Here is a 16,976-nt window from a genome sequence, read left to right as displayed (position 1 = left end):
CTTTCCTTCACTATGCTGAACTAACACAGAAAGTCTAAGTAAATGCAAATTGCTCTTACATGCAATAATTCTGATAAAAGAAAAGGACAATAATGGCTTTTTGAACATCATGCCATTGTAGAGAGTGCCCTCATTAGACTCCTGAGTAATAATATTCCTTTGCACTTCATCAAATGTGAACGAATGTAATTAATTCCGTTTTCATAATTTCAGTCTCCGTCATTATCATGACCATAATAGGATCGACAAGTAAAAATTATACGACGACCAAGGTTTCAGATTTTCACAAACCTGATTGAACACTTTTGCACAAGACTGTCTGTACACCTGGAAAGGGTTGAAGACAGCCTGCTCTTCTCTGCCCTTCAGCGTCAAAGGCAGGCACCGACTGGAGGCAACACCTTCTTCAGAAGGATTCTCACAAGACAGCTGCTCTTGCAAATATTCCTTTTGGAAGAAAAAACAACCACAAAACAGGGTGAAATCTGCCTAAATTTCAAACATTACTTTATAGTGTGCTTGAGAGAATTTCCTGATATTAAAGGGGGGAATAAGTAATCTCTTACAATTAGAAACCTTTTTAAGAGTAACAACGTTTTAAAACAAACAATAAATAGCCTCCATGAACATCTGTCCAACGGAGGAAAATCAGAAAAATCTAAGCTGTTGTTTTGAAATTATCATCAGATTATGTGTATCAGTTCTCATTTAATATATATATGTTAGGTATATGTGGAAGAGAAACCCAAATGTTTTCTATGAGCTGCTCTAATGTAAGATGGTTATTATACGATTTATTTTACATGATAAACTATACACAAATATCTATTTTTTGGACAGCCTTTAATAGTTACTATGTGACTACAAATTAATTGTTTGATGAACATATTCAAACCAGTTGTTTAAACACACGAAATAAATATTGTCCCACTCTTCAAAGCTATTTTTAATTGTTTAAGCATTCAAAGACTAGAAGTCATTTATGATTTACATGGCAATTTTAGAAACTATACTGTAACAGACGCATGATTATTTTGGCCACAATCTTTTCTGTTTTCACTTCTTAAACTACTATGTAAATAAATCATCATTGCATGCCAATAAAGTGTTTTGATTAAATAGAACCATTTTACCAAGAGCTAGATAATGAAACACTCACAGATCTATTTGCTGGAAGGACTACTGTGATTAAACAGTTTATTGTTATTAAAATGAAGTCCATCATGACAGGATTGCCATAACATTGAGCAAGTACTCAAGGTGAGTCTTCATTAAGATGGGTGGATGCAAATGTTCCTCTTACTTTGCAGTACTACTGAGATGATAAACATTTTCAGACTCGGGAACTACCCACCAGGGCACCCTGTGCTCCCCAGTGGGTCCTTCTAAAAGAAGAACTTCACCATCGGTTCAAACTGATCCAATTCTGGTCTGGCCTGAAAGGCACAAGCTCCCTCCCCACCCACATAGGCTGTCGCTGTTTCTCCCTCGTGTTGGCACTAACATATGTTGTGAAATCAGCCAGAAAAAAAAAAAAAGGAAGGTTTCAGCCAGATAAACAAGACTCACGATTTCTAGTAACTACTACAAAAGGGGGGGGTGGGTGGTCGTGGAGTGGGTAAGCACAAGGGCAAGAGAAAGAGTAGGACTGCCTCCTGGACAATCATGGAATCACCTCAGTGTATTCCAAAGAAAAAAAAAAAAAGGAAAAACAAAGGAAAGAAAAAAAAAAAAGGCAAAAAAAAAAAAGGCAGAGCTTTCTTGGTTTAACACAACAGCATAACCCAGCTGTGAAAATACACCCCAAGTCCCTTACCTATATTTCCCCAGCCTCCAAATGTCTCTGTTTTTTTTTTTTTTCCATTCATTCATGCCTTCATGGCATTACAAACATTTTAGTCGTGGTGAAGGGCATTATTTAAAAGCTATTTCTATACGTTTACCAATTCCTCATAAATGAACCGCTTTCCATGCACACATTTTCACAGAGTCTGTAGGCAGCTCTAAAGCGACCCAGCCCTCTGGGTGTCACAGGGTGAGCACAAGCAGAGTCTGTTGGTTTTTCAGTAGAAATGTTGGAAATGGCAGGATTTGAACGTTTCCAGCCGTATACAGCTCACCTCCCAGTACAGGTGTTTTTCTGCCTTTGGAGTATTGTGGATTTAGGTTTAGACAAAGGGACTTACTCAAATGGTAAATGCACTACTTGAAGAACTCCTTTAGTACAGTGCTTATTGTAGACCCTGTAGTTTAGACAGTGCTTATTGTAGTCATGTTTCAAATGTGTGAAAACAGATAGAAATTAAATCACATTTGTAAACACGTGAGCTATATCCTCACTAGCATTGACTGGTCATGGAAACAAGAACTTTATTAAGCCCGACAGCTCAGGAGACTTCGTTTCTCTTCGGTAGCTATTAGTCAAAAATGCTTTTAAAAATTACTTTTTTTTTTTTTTTTTTGATAAATACGTGAAAGATGAAGGACTGTAGGCTGTTTTAAGTCCTACAGCATCTATTTTAGATCTTTATAACATCATAGCTCTATTTCCAAATACAGCCTCCAAGAATCTATATCCCTTTTCCCCTGCTTTTCTAAGGAAAATTACAGAGAACAACAATTTTCCGTCTCATCATTTTGTTCTCTATTCACACGCAATTATTAAGCGGTGTAGCATAAAGATCTCCAAATTAATTTTAAGAACATGATCCCCTGATAGTCCACGGAGTCTCCAAACAAAAGGATGGACCTTTGATCAGACATTCAAGTCTATTTCTTGGCAGTCAAGCACATTAAATATAATCTAAGTTACGAAAAATAATATTGAAAAGTGCATTATCATAATACCATGCTAAGCATTAAAATGTTTTGTAATGGTTTCAAAGGCAATTTGAAGAGACAAGCTGGTCAGGATTTTTTTTCTTTAAAAAAAAAAAACAAGACAGTTTTTTCCACTGAGAAATGTTCTATATTTAACAAAGCTCTTACTAGCTGCTCTTATTCAAGGAGAGACACCTGGGATGTGGAAAGTCAGGTGAAAGTCCCTCTTCCACCTAATTCTCTCAGCCTCTTACCTCCTTTTGGAGCTGCTCCACTTTGTATAAATAACCAAATACCCACAGGAGTCGGATTGTGGATCAGGGTCTCCAGCACCTGATATGGGCATTCTACCCCTTTCGGCTAAGAGCATCATTCTATTTTTGACCCTAGAAGTTACAGAAGGGATTTTTACAGCGATTTCTACAAGGCGAAACACCACCGCCAGGGGAAAAGGGGAGAGTTTGTGCTGGTAGATAATGGCCTGGCGGTTTGGGGAGTCAGCTGGGAGAACCTGGAGATGCAGATTTCGATTCCCTGACCCAAAGCAGGCAGAATAAAGCTCTGAGCCTGCGCGTCCCATCCCCCGGGGCGGGTGCCCTGATACAGGATTGACGTGCTATTTCGGGAGGAGGCCTTGCTCATCATCCTCCTCGCCTCGCTCCCTTATACTTAAGAGTAATCCTGGATGTGCTCCGGGTGAAAAAGGTTTGCTTGGAACTGTATATTACAGTAATAATTTTCACTTCACTTCCCGAACCACTTAATTGTTTGAGATGAAACCTGAAAAGATTCCTTATGGTATTAATATTAGGCTGCCATCCCTGCCTACCTGCCGAGGCTGCCGCTGCAGCTGCCACGCGCAGATGCACAAAGGTTGCTCTTCAGCCTACACTTAGGAACTAAAAGCTTGGCTCTGATTTTCAGAAACAGGGTGCCAGCACCGAGCTGCTCCCAATTGCCTTCGTGCAGACAGAGCTGCCTCATTGGGGTTCTTTTTCCTATTTTTTTTTTTTTTTTTTTTTTAAAGAGAAAAATCTTGGCCTGTGCCTATATTTGCATTATTTTGCATTTTATGATAAACACTTCTGCACACTTGCAATGATCTTAACAGCACCTGCTTATGCATCCCAGGAATAGCAATTTAGTAATTAAAGCTAATAAACAGAACTTTCTTAATTAAGCTGTGTAGATCGGTGTTATACAATTTAAGCAAACCTGTGTTTATTTCGGCGTATAAAATCAGAATGCTTTGGGTAACTTGGGGCAATTTAGTACAGCCTCAGAAATAATGAGATAATTCTTCTACATTGCCCAAATTTCACATGCAGCAAACAAATCTGAATTTGTTTACTGTAATTTCGAAAGCACTTTAACTGAACAGTTATCTAGATTAAGTAAGGTTATCCTGTGTGCGTGCATTCACTTCCTCAGCACAGCCATGGGGTTGGTTTGTTTGTTTTTTTAAATCAGGAGAATTGATTTACCACATTTAATTTTACTTCCTGTGACAGTCAATTTTTCAATAGTCTTGCTGATTTCTTTTTATTTTTTTATTTTCCCTCCACTGCGTTCAAACTCCTAAAACGTATCTATGCTCTACAACATGAATCCGAAGGAAGTTTATGAGCCATACTACTGTTTGAGTACATAAATAAAATCTACATTGTTTCCCGTAAAGTAATCTTTTCTGTACAAATCCAGAAAAGCCTAAACTGAATGGATTCTATTACAACACAATGTGGGATTTCATATTGACTTTAAGAAGCATTATCACCTCCTTGACTAACCCTTAGCTGCCAGCAGACGCTGCCTCAGGCCAGTACACACCTAATTGCTCGGTAAAAAGGCCGTTTCCCTACCTCATTGAGCCGGATGATGTGATAAATTTGCCTCAGGTACTCGCCGCCACCTGGTTTGTGGCAGATATCCAGGACCATCATGTTTATTTTCTGCTCAGTGAATCCAAGTGCAATACCTCCTTCCTCTAACATTGCGCCTTCCGCCGCGACTGAGGCGCTACAATACAGAAAAGACACAAACGTTCTTAAAGTTGAATTTCTGAAAATCAAAAAGGTTAAAACTCAGCTGCAATTGCATGTTTAAAAAAAAAAAACTTATCATAGATTTGGTTCACAAAAAACAAATGGTGCTGTAAATATATATCCTGTAACTCTTTATATATACAAACATATAATACATCTATATAAATACATAATACATGATACATAATACCTTTTTATTACACAAATTTAAATTGTCTTAATCTGAAAAATGAAAACATAAACCACTCTTTACTCTAAGGACATACAAGCAGCAAATATTTTTTTATTTTCTTTTCCAGTAGAGAAGTATCTTTGCTACCAGAAATGGCATTTGCATTCGATCTTTTGTACATTTGTCTTTGCCTGTCGCTGCACACATTAAAGCCTAATTAACACGTCAGAAAGGTAGCCATTACTCTAAGTATAGGTTAGAAGTTTTAAATTGAAGTCTTTTTCTTCCCACCAGCACGGTGGTAACCATTTCACAGGTACCCATTTGCCACTTGTTGCACTTTTTTACTCTTCCTTGTGCTTCTTCCTAGAAGTATTTCTGCGAAGCTGCCAGAAGACAATCTGAAGGTTACAAGCCCAAACGACTTGAAAAACGTGCATTCACAATTCTGACCCTTGTTTGACTGCTCTCTCTGCATACATCTCAACAGCTCTGTACTTGCTTAGTATATACACTGATAAAGTATTAAGAAAAAAACCAGTGCTAAACCTAATTCTTTTCCTCACACACTAGAGCTGCAACACAGATACCTGTTGGCATCTTGATGCATACGGGTCAAGAACTTGGAAGACCACACAATGTATTATCCCTTCTACAATCATTACCGGACTAATTTAAAATATACCAAAGAAGAATTATGAATTTTTTAAAAAAACCAACAACGATATTATAATTTTTTAGAAGTAAAACAACGACAACAATAAAAAAAAAAAACCAAAATGCTTTGGCAGAGTCAGCAGTAAGTTGCAGTTTACTGCAGAATGGTTATGAAGTTAGTTGTGCTGCCAGTGGCTGTCTGACCCGCAGGCTCACCGAAACACTCCACAGCTGCGGGGCATTAAAGCCGATATTGCTTCCACATGCAGCTTCAGAACGTCCTACGGAGCAAATAGCTTCAAAATATAAACTATAATTTTGTTCTTTGCCGAATGGGAGTAAGCGATACTCTGTTATTATGGTGCATTTTACAGAAAAGCTTCAAAGGGATTGATCTCTAAAATCAAAGCAGGCGTAAGGCTGATCTTTCAGTGCCGCGCGCGGACACAGCCTGAATTTCTTGTCAAACTTCTGAGCGACTGACATTGAAAAAGTTGAGGACCTCTGACAAAAGGAGTGTGTCGGTGTCAGCGCCCAAACTGTATCCTTCCCCGTCCGTCACTGCGCAGGTGAAGCAGATGATTGGATTCAGCCAGCGCCGTGATTAATGAGTTCCTCTCCGGATTTGGGACTGCCTATCAATCATGTCATTAGGGAGAATGTGCCCTGGAAGAGGCAGACCTCAGCCAAGGAATAACTGCATTCATCTTCATCTGTGTATGCACCCAGCCAGCCACGTCAGGGTCACCAGGATGAAAAACAATAATCTTCAACTCGACAAATCACTTTGCAGAGACAGACATTTCTTTTCTTCTCTTCTCAGGACGCGTGTTCTTCAGAATCTAACGTGACTGTTTACAGCTCTGCTGCTACCGCACAGTGAAGGTTATTTTAATGAATAGTAATGCTTCCAGGCAGTACACAAGACAGGCAATGCATACAACTCCTACTTTCTGAACCTTTCACTGAAGACACTTTTTCTTTTTTTTGACAACTCCTACTTTCTGAACCTTTCACTGAAGACACTTTTTTTTTTTTTTAAATTTTCCTAAAAACTAAGTTAAATTTGCATGCCGTAATGGAAGAACCTATAGAACACTGAGACTTTTTAATGTATCTAGCAGTCCTGATAACAATAAGGTAACGCAAAATCAAGCAAGGCTTTTGCTTATAAAAATCCAGTGCACTTCAAAGACGTTTCCACAACTGCATAGGTGAACCCCAAATAAATTTTAGAAATTTATGTTTTCTATTTTCTTCCACACGCTGTATCTATTAAGACGTCTAAAACCATTTATAACTATAAATATCTATTATATGCATGTGCACACAGTTACCCACAAAATCCTTTAATGATGAAAAGATTATACAGGACATACTTTTACACCAACTTAGATTTTCAAAGATAATCATTCCTATTTCAAACGAATGACATGAACATCACAAGTCTCCTCTTGAAAGATCTGCTTTTAGTTTAGTATGTGACCATCCTTATTTTAATTGATATTTGAATTTCGGCTTCAACATATTAGTTTTATAATTTGCATTTATAATAACATTTTATCTCTACATTGCATATCTCAGCTACTTATTAACTAGATCACTTTTTCCCCACAAATTGACTCATTATATTTGAATATAAAATTAAAAAAACACTTATGCTAGAGTTCTGTTGCAGAAGTCAGGGGAAGCAGTTTTTTAACTGCATCCTACAACAACTCACTTGGAGAGCAGGTAATGCATTCGACACTTTCTTGAACATAAAATTAGGAGCCCCAGTCACAAACTAGTTCTCACTGCACGCATAAAGAAAACACTTTCCCACACTCATTTCCCACATTTCCTGATGATAACACAGTATTTTTGTGGAACATTAGAAAAGAAAACAGAGCAGTACACTAATTTAAAATTCTAAGCTTCAGGAGAAGCGCAAATACTAAAGCTTTAGTTTTTAGAGGTTATCCACAGTACTGCCCTACCCTGCATTTGTATTATTTAAGAAATACCTATTCTCCCAGTGACATTAGAAATTGTATTATGGAACCATTCTGTTAAGTATCAATTTACACATTATCATTATGGGTTTTTTATTCTACGACTCTTTCAGCCACTGGCATCTGGCTTCAATCTTTTAATCACTGGATTAGAGCTTGTAAATTAGTATTAAATGGAAATGTAAGGATTACAAAGGTCAATGTCAATGAGCATTCGTGTGACACTACTACTGCTCAGTGCTGCTCACATTAACTGACTACTCCTAGGCACAGGATACCGTCCCTTAAAGTCTGATATCAAGGATTCTGACCTACAACCATTATATCCTTCATTTACATGGACAGTTACTGTCAGGACAGCAACAACTGCAACCTTCAAGAATATTCATAAGACAGAAACAATCTTAGTTTCAGTAGTCAACAATTTAATTCCGTAAGTCATGTAACTCCGATGAATCTAATATGGGAAAGCTGATGAATAGTATTTTTGCAGAATGGTACGTGAGACCAGACTGGACTAGGAACACATTGACATGTACGCAACTCCTTGAAAAATCATTATAAGGATTTAAAACACTGGGACCTTAATGTCAAATCTGCAGGGAAGGTTGATATTTCCTCAGAAAGGCACAGCAGGGGACTCTCCTTCTCCTGTTTTGACATAGCCTACTCGCCCTCAGGGTTTGTTATGTTTTAAAATGAAGTACTCTTACTTTTTAATCACAGACGAACACTGAAAGCTTTTCATAGTCCCTCTTAATTTAATCACCACAGCAAAATTAATTCATAAGCACATTGTGGTGCCTTCTAGTCAGTGTACCTGTTCACTTTTGGAAAGATACACCAACTAAATTGTCCACATTTTTGGATCATCACAAAAATACGAAACCCCTAAGTACTATGAAGACACTGTTCCGATGCAAACAGCCATGGTTTACTGTTTCAACAATGCAATTAAGCCTCAAAAGCATGCCACACAGACATCAATATTAAGAAGTAATCCATTTCATATAAAAGTATTGCTCATTTATTTTTTTTTAAAACCGAATAATAGCCACAAACATGCCAGTAATCCAGTAAAATAAAGAACAAACAAGAGCATTTGAAAAATACAACGTTCTTACCAGTCTGTGCTCAATTTTCTAGCCTTCAGCAACTGGCTTTCAATCCAGTTTGGTCTTTGCTGTTCAATGCTTTGTATAACCTTCTGGGTCACTTGCTTAGGACCACTTTTCAGTTTTCCCATAATACTTTCCAAGCACACACGAACTAAACTCAGTTTTTCTTTGCTCCATCTGTCAAGTGTTGCACCTGTTAAAAGTTCTGCAGTATTTCCATCCTCAAATATCCGACATATAATTACAATCAAGTTCCAGACAAGCAGACCAGCTTTCTTCAATTCAGCAAAGTTTCTTGACATTTTTCTCTCAGCCAGAAAAAAGAAGTACTTAATTGGGGGAGGCAAACATGCAATCACTGTAGGTAACTTGCTGATTACAATAGATACCGCCTGAGCTGCAAGCCTTGTGAAGCCTTAAAAAAAGAAAGAAAAGAAGATATGATTAACATTAACATTCTAGTTCTATCACAGCATGCTTCTGAATGTTGTATGATAATTTCTAACTTTCTTTTGTACTGAAAATGGGTAAAAAGCTTAAGTACTCAACACTGTAGCTTGACTTCTATTGTGCTTCCTCTACATAAATCCCCCAAAATCTAAACAATAACGTGAATTAAAAACAGAGAACCTAGAAAATTTTGAATTCAGACTGACTCTATTAACAATTAGTCCTGCTGTGCACAGTTATTACAGAGTAAATGAAAAAGACAAGACCCAGGTATTCTGAATGGTAAAAAAGTTGTCCTCAAAATTGTAATGTCATATATTTTCAACTTCACGAGTGGAGCATTGCACTATGTGTCACAGGATATTACATACATTCATAATCTTTATTTTATTATTATTATATTTTATTATTATTATTATTGTTCTCTATCAATTTTTTTCTATGTTCAAACTTAGAGAACTTCATTTTATCAACTTTCATATAAGAATGCACCCTATACAGCACTGCATTTTAAACATTTCATATATTAAAAGTAGCTATAGAAATAACTACAGAAACATATGCGGCTCAAAGCCCAACACATATCTAAAATGAAAAAATATACCAAAGGTGATCCACAATATTGAGCTGAGTCAAGTTTTTTTAAAAAACCAACAAAATAAACCAAGAAAACCCCTGACCCATTGCACTTGAATTCTCAACTAATTTTTTTTTTTTTTTAATTTTTTTAAAAAAGCAAGCCAGATCTGTTCTGGGTGTCAATTTAATTTGTCACTATGTCTGAACCTTACCTCTCAGCTGACATATGAGTTCAGGGTGAGCCTCAGCCTAAAATAGCCACACAAGGTCTAGATTAGAGTGAGGCTGTAGTGAGAATGATGTGAGCACAGATGTGCCTTAAGATGCTGAAGAGAAGATATATAGAGAGAAATAATGGATGCCCTGACTTGCCTACAATCTCTGTATTCAACATTTCATGCAAGAATATATTACAGTGATACTACTGTATTGAAAATAATCAGGTAATATTTTGGTGGCAATAAAGTTATGGTGAAACGTTCCCGAAAGAGCCTTTTGATATAACAGAGTCTTTAGGCACAGTAGGCTATGAAACTAAACACCAGAAATGACTTTATATCTAATCACCTTCAAAACATCTCCTATTACATATAGTATTTCTCTTTTTTTCAGTAACCGTTTCAACAACCAAGCAATAGTATATTCCATAACAGTGTCAGTGCTCTTCAAACATAAATTGCCGTGTAGTAAAGTTGGGATGAATAAGTTGTTACCATTTCAGTCAACACTGTGTATCTAAATTTTAGAAGTCTTGACTGAAAAGATGATAACTAAGAGCAGAACCGGTTACGGTCATTAAGACCAGAGTGTAGACACTATGCTTTACTCTGCTTTGAATCCCACCTTACTACTGCCAGGTGCTAAAAATGTTTTCAGTACTATTATTTATCAGTACTACAATACTGATTATTTTAAAAAGCTTGTTTGTGTATGCATAGGTGTAAGCCTCAAGAAAGAATAACAGAATTTTAGCATTATGTACTTTAAAAGCAACACAGGGTGTCTGGAAATTGCTCTGTTCATTGTCAAACTCCAACACTCACAAACTCTTAACTGTTCAATTTTGATATGAATTCATTAAAGGGGTAACAAGCCCTTATGAAAAATTTATAAAACAGTATAAATTTCACTCACATTTCCCAGATTCTTTTCTCTTCATTTCCCGAGGAGTGTAATTCCATTCCTTTGGAACCGTTTTCAGTAAACTTTCAGGAACTATTTGCTTGTGCTGGTACGTTCCATAGTTTTCTGTTGCCTCCCATGAATGCATCAAAGAAATTATCTGCTTCACGATACCCTTGACTGAATTAATCAAAGTCAACTTCAAGCATCTGATAACCTCTGGCTCCGACTCACCACAACTGGAAACTTCAGAAGGAAGAATTATTAAATATTCAGTAAGTGTAGTCATTTGTGTAAATCTGTTTCAGAAAGAAGCGTTTCAGAATTCTTATGGCAAGAAAAGCAACAACATTATGATTCATAATAACATAGACTTATTGGTCTGCCAAAAATTAAAGAACGAGTATAAAGCAAAGCAACACAGTGTCTTGTACCATCTTAATACTGTACTAACGAAATATACAATTTCATTTATTTCCTTCATTTCTCCCTCAATATATTTCTAAAAAATTAATTTAAGCTGACTGATGTCTTCCATTTTACATGGAATACATTTAATTACTTGTTAGACGCCAATGAGGCAAATGTATATACCTATTTTTTTCTGCTTTCTTGTCTTGATAGTATTTAATGAAGTTGTGTTTGTTAGATACCCAAGCTGTTATCCCAGAGAACAGCAAAGGAAGAAAAGATACTTCAGGAACAAAAATGCACACAAATAATAGTCATCAATAGAGACAGCATGTTATCAGAGATTGCATGTTAAAAATAGACCATCCTAAATACAGCTATTGACATTACAACAAGCATCAATCTTCTCCACATTCTCAACACCATGGAGAATTGCAGTTCCTCCCTGGCCGTGGAGCAGAGCATTTGTCAGCTCCTTCCCTCATGCTTTTGCTTGTCTCCACTTTTTGCTGATCTAAGTTTTTTTGTCTTCTCTGCGTGGCCTTTCTGGAAGTTTCCATGCAACATTTCTGTATTTTTCCTCCTCTTCTACTTTTTGCAATCCCATTTTTCTCTGAGGAATTCCTGAGCACTTTTAGCACCACTGTCTTCTATTTCGTGATATTCGTAATCCCACTTCCCCTCTTACATTCTCCCATTTTCTTCCTTTCTTTCCTTTTCAGCTTTCCTGCGTTTTAGCCATCATTTGCAAGACCACCCTCCTAAACCTCACCTCTCTTTTCTGGTTGAATACCATTTTTCCCTGGTGGCAGCACCACTTCCTATAGCTGTGAGGGCAGCTTTCCCTCCCCATAGAAAACGAGGAGCCTCTCTGTCCATTGGCAGCAGAGTCTAGATGCCCATCAGACTATATCTCCCTCAACAGGAATCCTTCCTTTTGTTTTTTCACTCTTCTTTAATCATTTCTTTGCCACTTTTAAATCGTGGCAAAGGTCTGGAGCTATTAAATGGAGAGAGACAAAGAACCTGTACTGGTAGAGAGCCACAGAAACTACCTCTTGCCAGCCCGCTGGTCAGACAGACTCTTGGTTGACCACACCGCTCTCTAATCTCTAATCTTCAGAGTTTTCACCACTCCTACCATGACTTGATTGCTCAAAACACTTCGATTATACTACAATTTTGAAGTCAACTACCATCATTCCATCTGATTTATTAGGGTAAAAATAAGACGCACCACATGTCTGAAAACTGACAAGGTTTAACATTAGATTTTAAATACTTATTAATAAATAAAATACCTGTCATATTGTATAAGCAATTCCACAACTGCTCTTTTTCCATGTAGGTCTCAAAAGCAATGCCAAGAGATTTGGGTGATAAAGTGCAGTAAGACAATACCGTGAAGATTGTTTCAACCAGAGTAGGCTGTTTGTTATTTATCTGTTCTAAGAGGGAACTTTGTTCATCACGATTCAATACCTCATTTCCTTCAAAATAAACATAAACATGGTTACAATAATTTCCAAGTAATTCGAGTTCACAGTAATAGATAGCATTAATCAAAACAAACTGCAAACTGTCTCTGAATCCTATTTCAAACAATAATAATACTTACTGATACTGAAATCTGATCTTCCTCTGCATAATGACATTTGACTGTCTTCCTGAATTATATATAGCCATTGAAAAAAAGGCTCAAGCATGTTTACAGACTATGGAATACGCCTGCTTAATTCAAAATGCATTCAGTATATAACTAAAATTTGATTATCTACTAAATGTTAATCAGAAGTAAATTCTACTACTTCTGTAGAATCAGAGTCAAAAAGTTATTAGTGCTTAACTCCCCTTCCCAATACATGTAATGTGAAATAACACAGCTCTATTTAGTAATATAAAATAAAATAAAGTAGCAACTGCATAATCCTTAAAATGGGTTGTCTTTGTTTTTCAGTATAAGACGAAATTGTGAAGAAATCAGTTCCACAAACTAAAATCTTAGTCCTGCTAAGATACAGATATGTATACTTTTAAAGACAACTACTGATTTTCATAGAGTGTAACAGCTTACACCACATGTATTTCTAAAAGCTTTTCATAACCATTATAAAATATTCTCACAGCTGAAAGATAATGAAGTGTTTAAACCTCTTTGAACCAATGCCACTCAGAGGCTTTGACTTGTGCTAATGTTAAAGACCTCAACTTCCCACTTATTTGTGGAATATGTTTTTGATGTTAACAATCATAACAAATGACTGGAGCCAGAACCAATTAAACACTTTTAATTTAAATTTCTAGTTTGAAAAACTGAAAGCCTCTGTAAAAACTATTTTTAAAAAATTACACTCGAAGATGTCATTGTTTTATGCCAGTGTGGATGCCCTTATATCTTTAGCAACCTGTGCAGGAGAAAGATGGGAGAGACTAAATTTCCAGGCTGTGTTTTTCTAGTGCTTCAAATAGCCTTCAAAATCTACCACAGTGGAAAACTGCTGCTTTCCACCCATCTCTGAATGATCTGAGAATGCTGTAAAATTCAAAAGTTCCATTTTACTCTCCTCTGAATTCCTGAATTCACGTGTTACTGTAAACCACTTGGTCTGGGTAGTGTCAAACCTTAATGTAAACAGCCCATAGGATGTAGAAAGCCAAGAAACACGACCACTGGTTTCATAACCAACAAGCTGTGGGTTTTTCCTCAAGGCAGAAGACAGATCAGCAATAAGCATTTTTTTTCGTCAGCTTTTTTCCTATGAGTTGAGTGAGATGGCATATTTTGCTGAGAAGCCTTCCAAGGCCAGACACTTCTGAGTGAAGAATCAAATGGATTCCACTAATTCACTCAGACCAGGGAGGGGTTGTCTGATACGGCTATGACAAAGAGAGGACCAAGGAAGCAGAAAAAGCAGTTCAAAAAGGAAAACTCAAAGGTACTCAAATTGTGAGATGAAAATTTGAACTGAACTTTGATTATATTACTATAAGTATTTTTTTTTTTTACTTTGATTTATCAAAATTCTAGGGAGGAGGGTTTGTTAAGATTTTAAGTACTACATAAACTGTCTTTGCAGAACATAATGGGAAATTGCTTCCTTTAACAGGGTTTATGACTTGACTATATGATCATGCCACATGGGAAGTTTGAGTCACAACTTATTAATAACTTTTTTAATCAACTTAGTGCTACCAATAAATTTAGATAAATGGAAAGAAGTATAAGAGAATTCTGTAGGGGGTTATACATATATCTTCTTATAACTGCTGTATAATAGAAGTCCTCTGCTCTTAGCAAAGATCCTCAGGAGTCCACTGGGAAACCACTCTGAGGCTAAACATACCATGACACGTAAGTAAGTTTTCATTGGCTTTGCCTTGTTATACCCTGAAGTAAATGTTGCTCTTGTTGTAAGAATACCAGACCCTTCAAAGTTCAAGGTGAAGTAAGCTTTCTGACTGATAAACTGTCACTGATTGCAGAATCATGGAATAGTTTCTGCTGGAAGGGACCTTAAAGCATAACGTCAGTTGGTTGATAGATTTAGCTAGTTGATCAGTGTAGCTGGTTAAATATTATGAATTAGGAGTCTACAGAAAGATGTGTAGCTTTCTTTTGCCTTAGAATTTTTCTCTAACGTTTATGAGCTCACCTGTCATAACATTAAATATTCGTCTTAGTTTGAACTCCAATCCAGCCTTCTTGTTAATCATCACATAAGAACAGTATTTATGTGATAGGCATCATACTTATTGCCTGCTGATGCTTCCCTCTATATATTTTCCTTTTTTCACTCGCTGCGTTTGTATATCAAGAGCTAATCTGTGAAGGGAATCTAAAGCTCCTACAGGTAGCTCAAAGGAGATGCTTGTTTTTCACTTTAGTGGGAGAAACATCCACACATAAATACGGCTTACCTTAAATATGTGTTAAAGAAAATCTGCTCTTTGTTCTTTCCATACAGCATAATGTTGCATATGCACCAAGGATACCAAAATACATAAAAATATCAATACCATTAATAAATATGTTTTTAAGAAAATTATGTATCTAGTGAATAACAGCTATGCCCTAACCAGTCATAATGAATCCCTCTTCCTGTGACAATAATGCACTTCACCTCTTGGGATAGTACCATGTATTTTAAAAACATGCTCAAAGAGGCACACTTAGAAGCATAATTTATCCATATTTCTTTCCTACTGCTAGAAACACCTCCCAGTAACTTGCTGACATTATCACACTCACCCAGCTCTTATCTGCTACTGATTTAGCCATGAAATGAATCTTACTGAATTTTGAAAATCATCTGTTATTGACTCTAGACTTCTCCTTCCCATGTGGATTCTTACAAGATAGACAAGCTATAAACAGTTATGCTGTCTTCTTTGACCAAAAGAGGTAGTCAAAATTCAAATTTATACATGCTGTTTCATTTAGGAAAAGGAACTGAAGATGGAGCAAGTTATTTCTGATACAGTTCTTTTATTTGCAAAGAACATAAAACTTCTGCGTTCTTTATAGTTTAAATCAGAGCAGCTGATGAGGATATAAAGAACGCAAGGAGGATATATTTCATTTGTTTACAGAACCAAATCTTTCAGCAGGCACGCACATTACTTGCTTCTCACTATATTCTCAGTGCTTCTTCTGTCACTGGCTCTTTTTCTATTCTTTTTCTGTATCTGTTCTGGTAGATCATTTTACTTGTCTCTCATGGAGTTGCTCCTCTCCAATGAAATCATTCTCCAGTCAGTCTTGACAGCTAGAATCTATTGTAATTTTGAATAAAACTTCATTTTGGCAGAAGCTCTATTGTTTTAGGCTTTAATTCCAAAGAGAAATTTTAGATCACATTACTTCTACCCTGAACGAAATGCAGATCTCAACCCTACCAATTTCAATTTCGTAAAACCCAAATAATAATATCCCCTGTATAAAATGTTACTTGTGAATCCAATGAATGCTAAATTTGTGACAACTAAAAATCTCAACACAAGACAAAAAGATTTAAACAAACTTTATATCACCTGCCCATAAATTATTAACGTATCAGCAAACTTCTTCTGTGCCCATATATTTCTACGTCACCAGACCCATAGTAATTTATTCTCACTCAACTCCCTTGAGAATTTTTTCTCCCTAAACAATTTCTTTTCAACTATCTGAGAAGAAACTTCTACTAATGAATCTCTAGGTTAATGGCTTCTGTGAAATCTATCTTACCAGTGTTAAATAAAATACTATCAATCAGAATACCTCCAGCACTGATGTTATGGGGTAGTATGCTGAAATTCTGGCGTTCTGATAGCCAAAGTTTGATGTGGCGATATTGAATTTAGTCCTATGGCCACGTTACCTCCTTTGTATTACTGCATATGTTGGGGTTGATACCGAACAGGCTACCCTCTTAAAATGTATTCAGTCTGTAGCTCTGCAAGAAATTCCTACCAGAAATGACTAGGTCTTTGAAAAGCTGTCCATGTGACCACATATCACAGTCACAGAGACTATCACAGGTGCATCATCACAGAGACTATCTTCACACTTTGTCAAGAGAAGGTACATGATTCCCAGCCGGGCTCTGCTCCATCTCTGGAGGGGGTTCAA

At 36.7% G+C, this 16,976-nt stretch overlaps 1 protein-coding gene across 1 annotated transcript in view; it reads right to left on the bottom strand.

Moving 5' to 3' along the window:
• Positions 1-16,976, bottom strand: part of KIAA0825 (KIAA0825 ortholog) — a 291,162-nt gene that overhangs the window by 125,873 nt on the left and 148,313 nt on the right. Inside the window, exons 16-20 of the mRNA XM_014936866.1 lie at positions 12,667-12,855; positions 10,967-11,200; positions 8,810-9,218; positions 4,680-4,836; positions 292-447 (exon numbers count right to left, since the gene is read on the bottom strand). Coding sequence (XP_014792352.1) covers positions 292-447; positions 4,680-4,836; positions 8,810-9,218; positions 10,967-11,200; positions 12,667-12,855 — 1,145 coding nt within the window. The remainder of the gene's footprint in view (positions 1-291; positions 448-4,679; positions 4,837-8,809; positions 9,219-10,966; positions 11,201-12,666; positions 12,856-16,976) is intronic.

Source organism: Calidris pugnax, unplaced genomic scaffold (assembly GCF_001431845.1).
Source record: "Calidris pugnax isolate Ruff unplaced genomic scaffold, ASM143184v1 scaffold40, whole genome shotgun sequence".
In the NCBI taxonomy this organism is placed as follows: Eukaryota; Metazoa; Chordata; class Aves; order Charadriiformes; family Scolopacidae; genus Calidris; species Calidris pugnax.
This window is presented reverse-complemented; position numbering and strand designations above follow the sequence as displayed.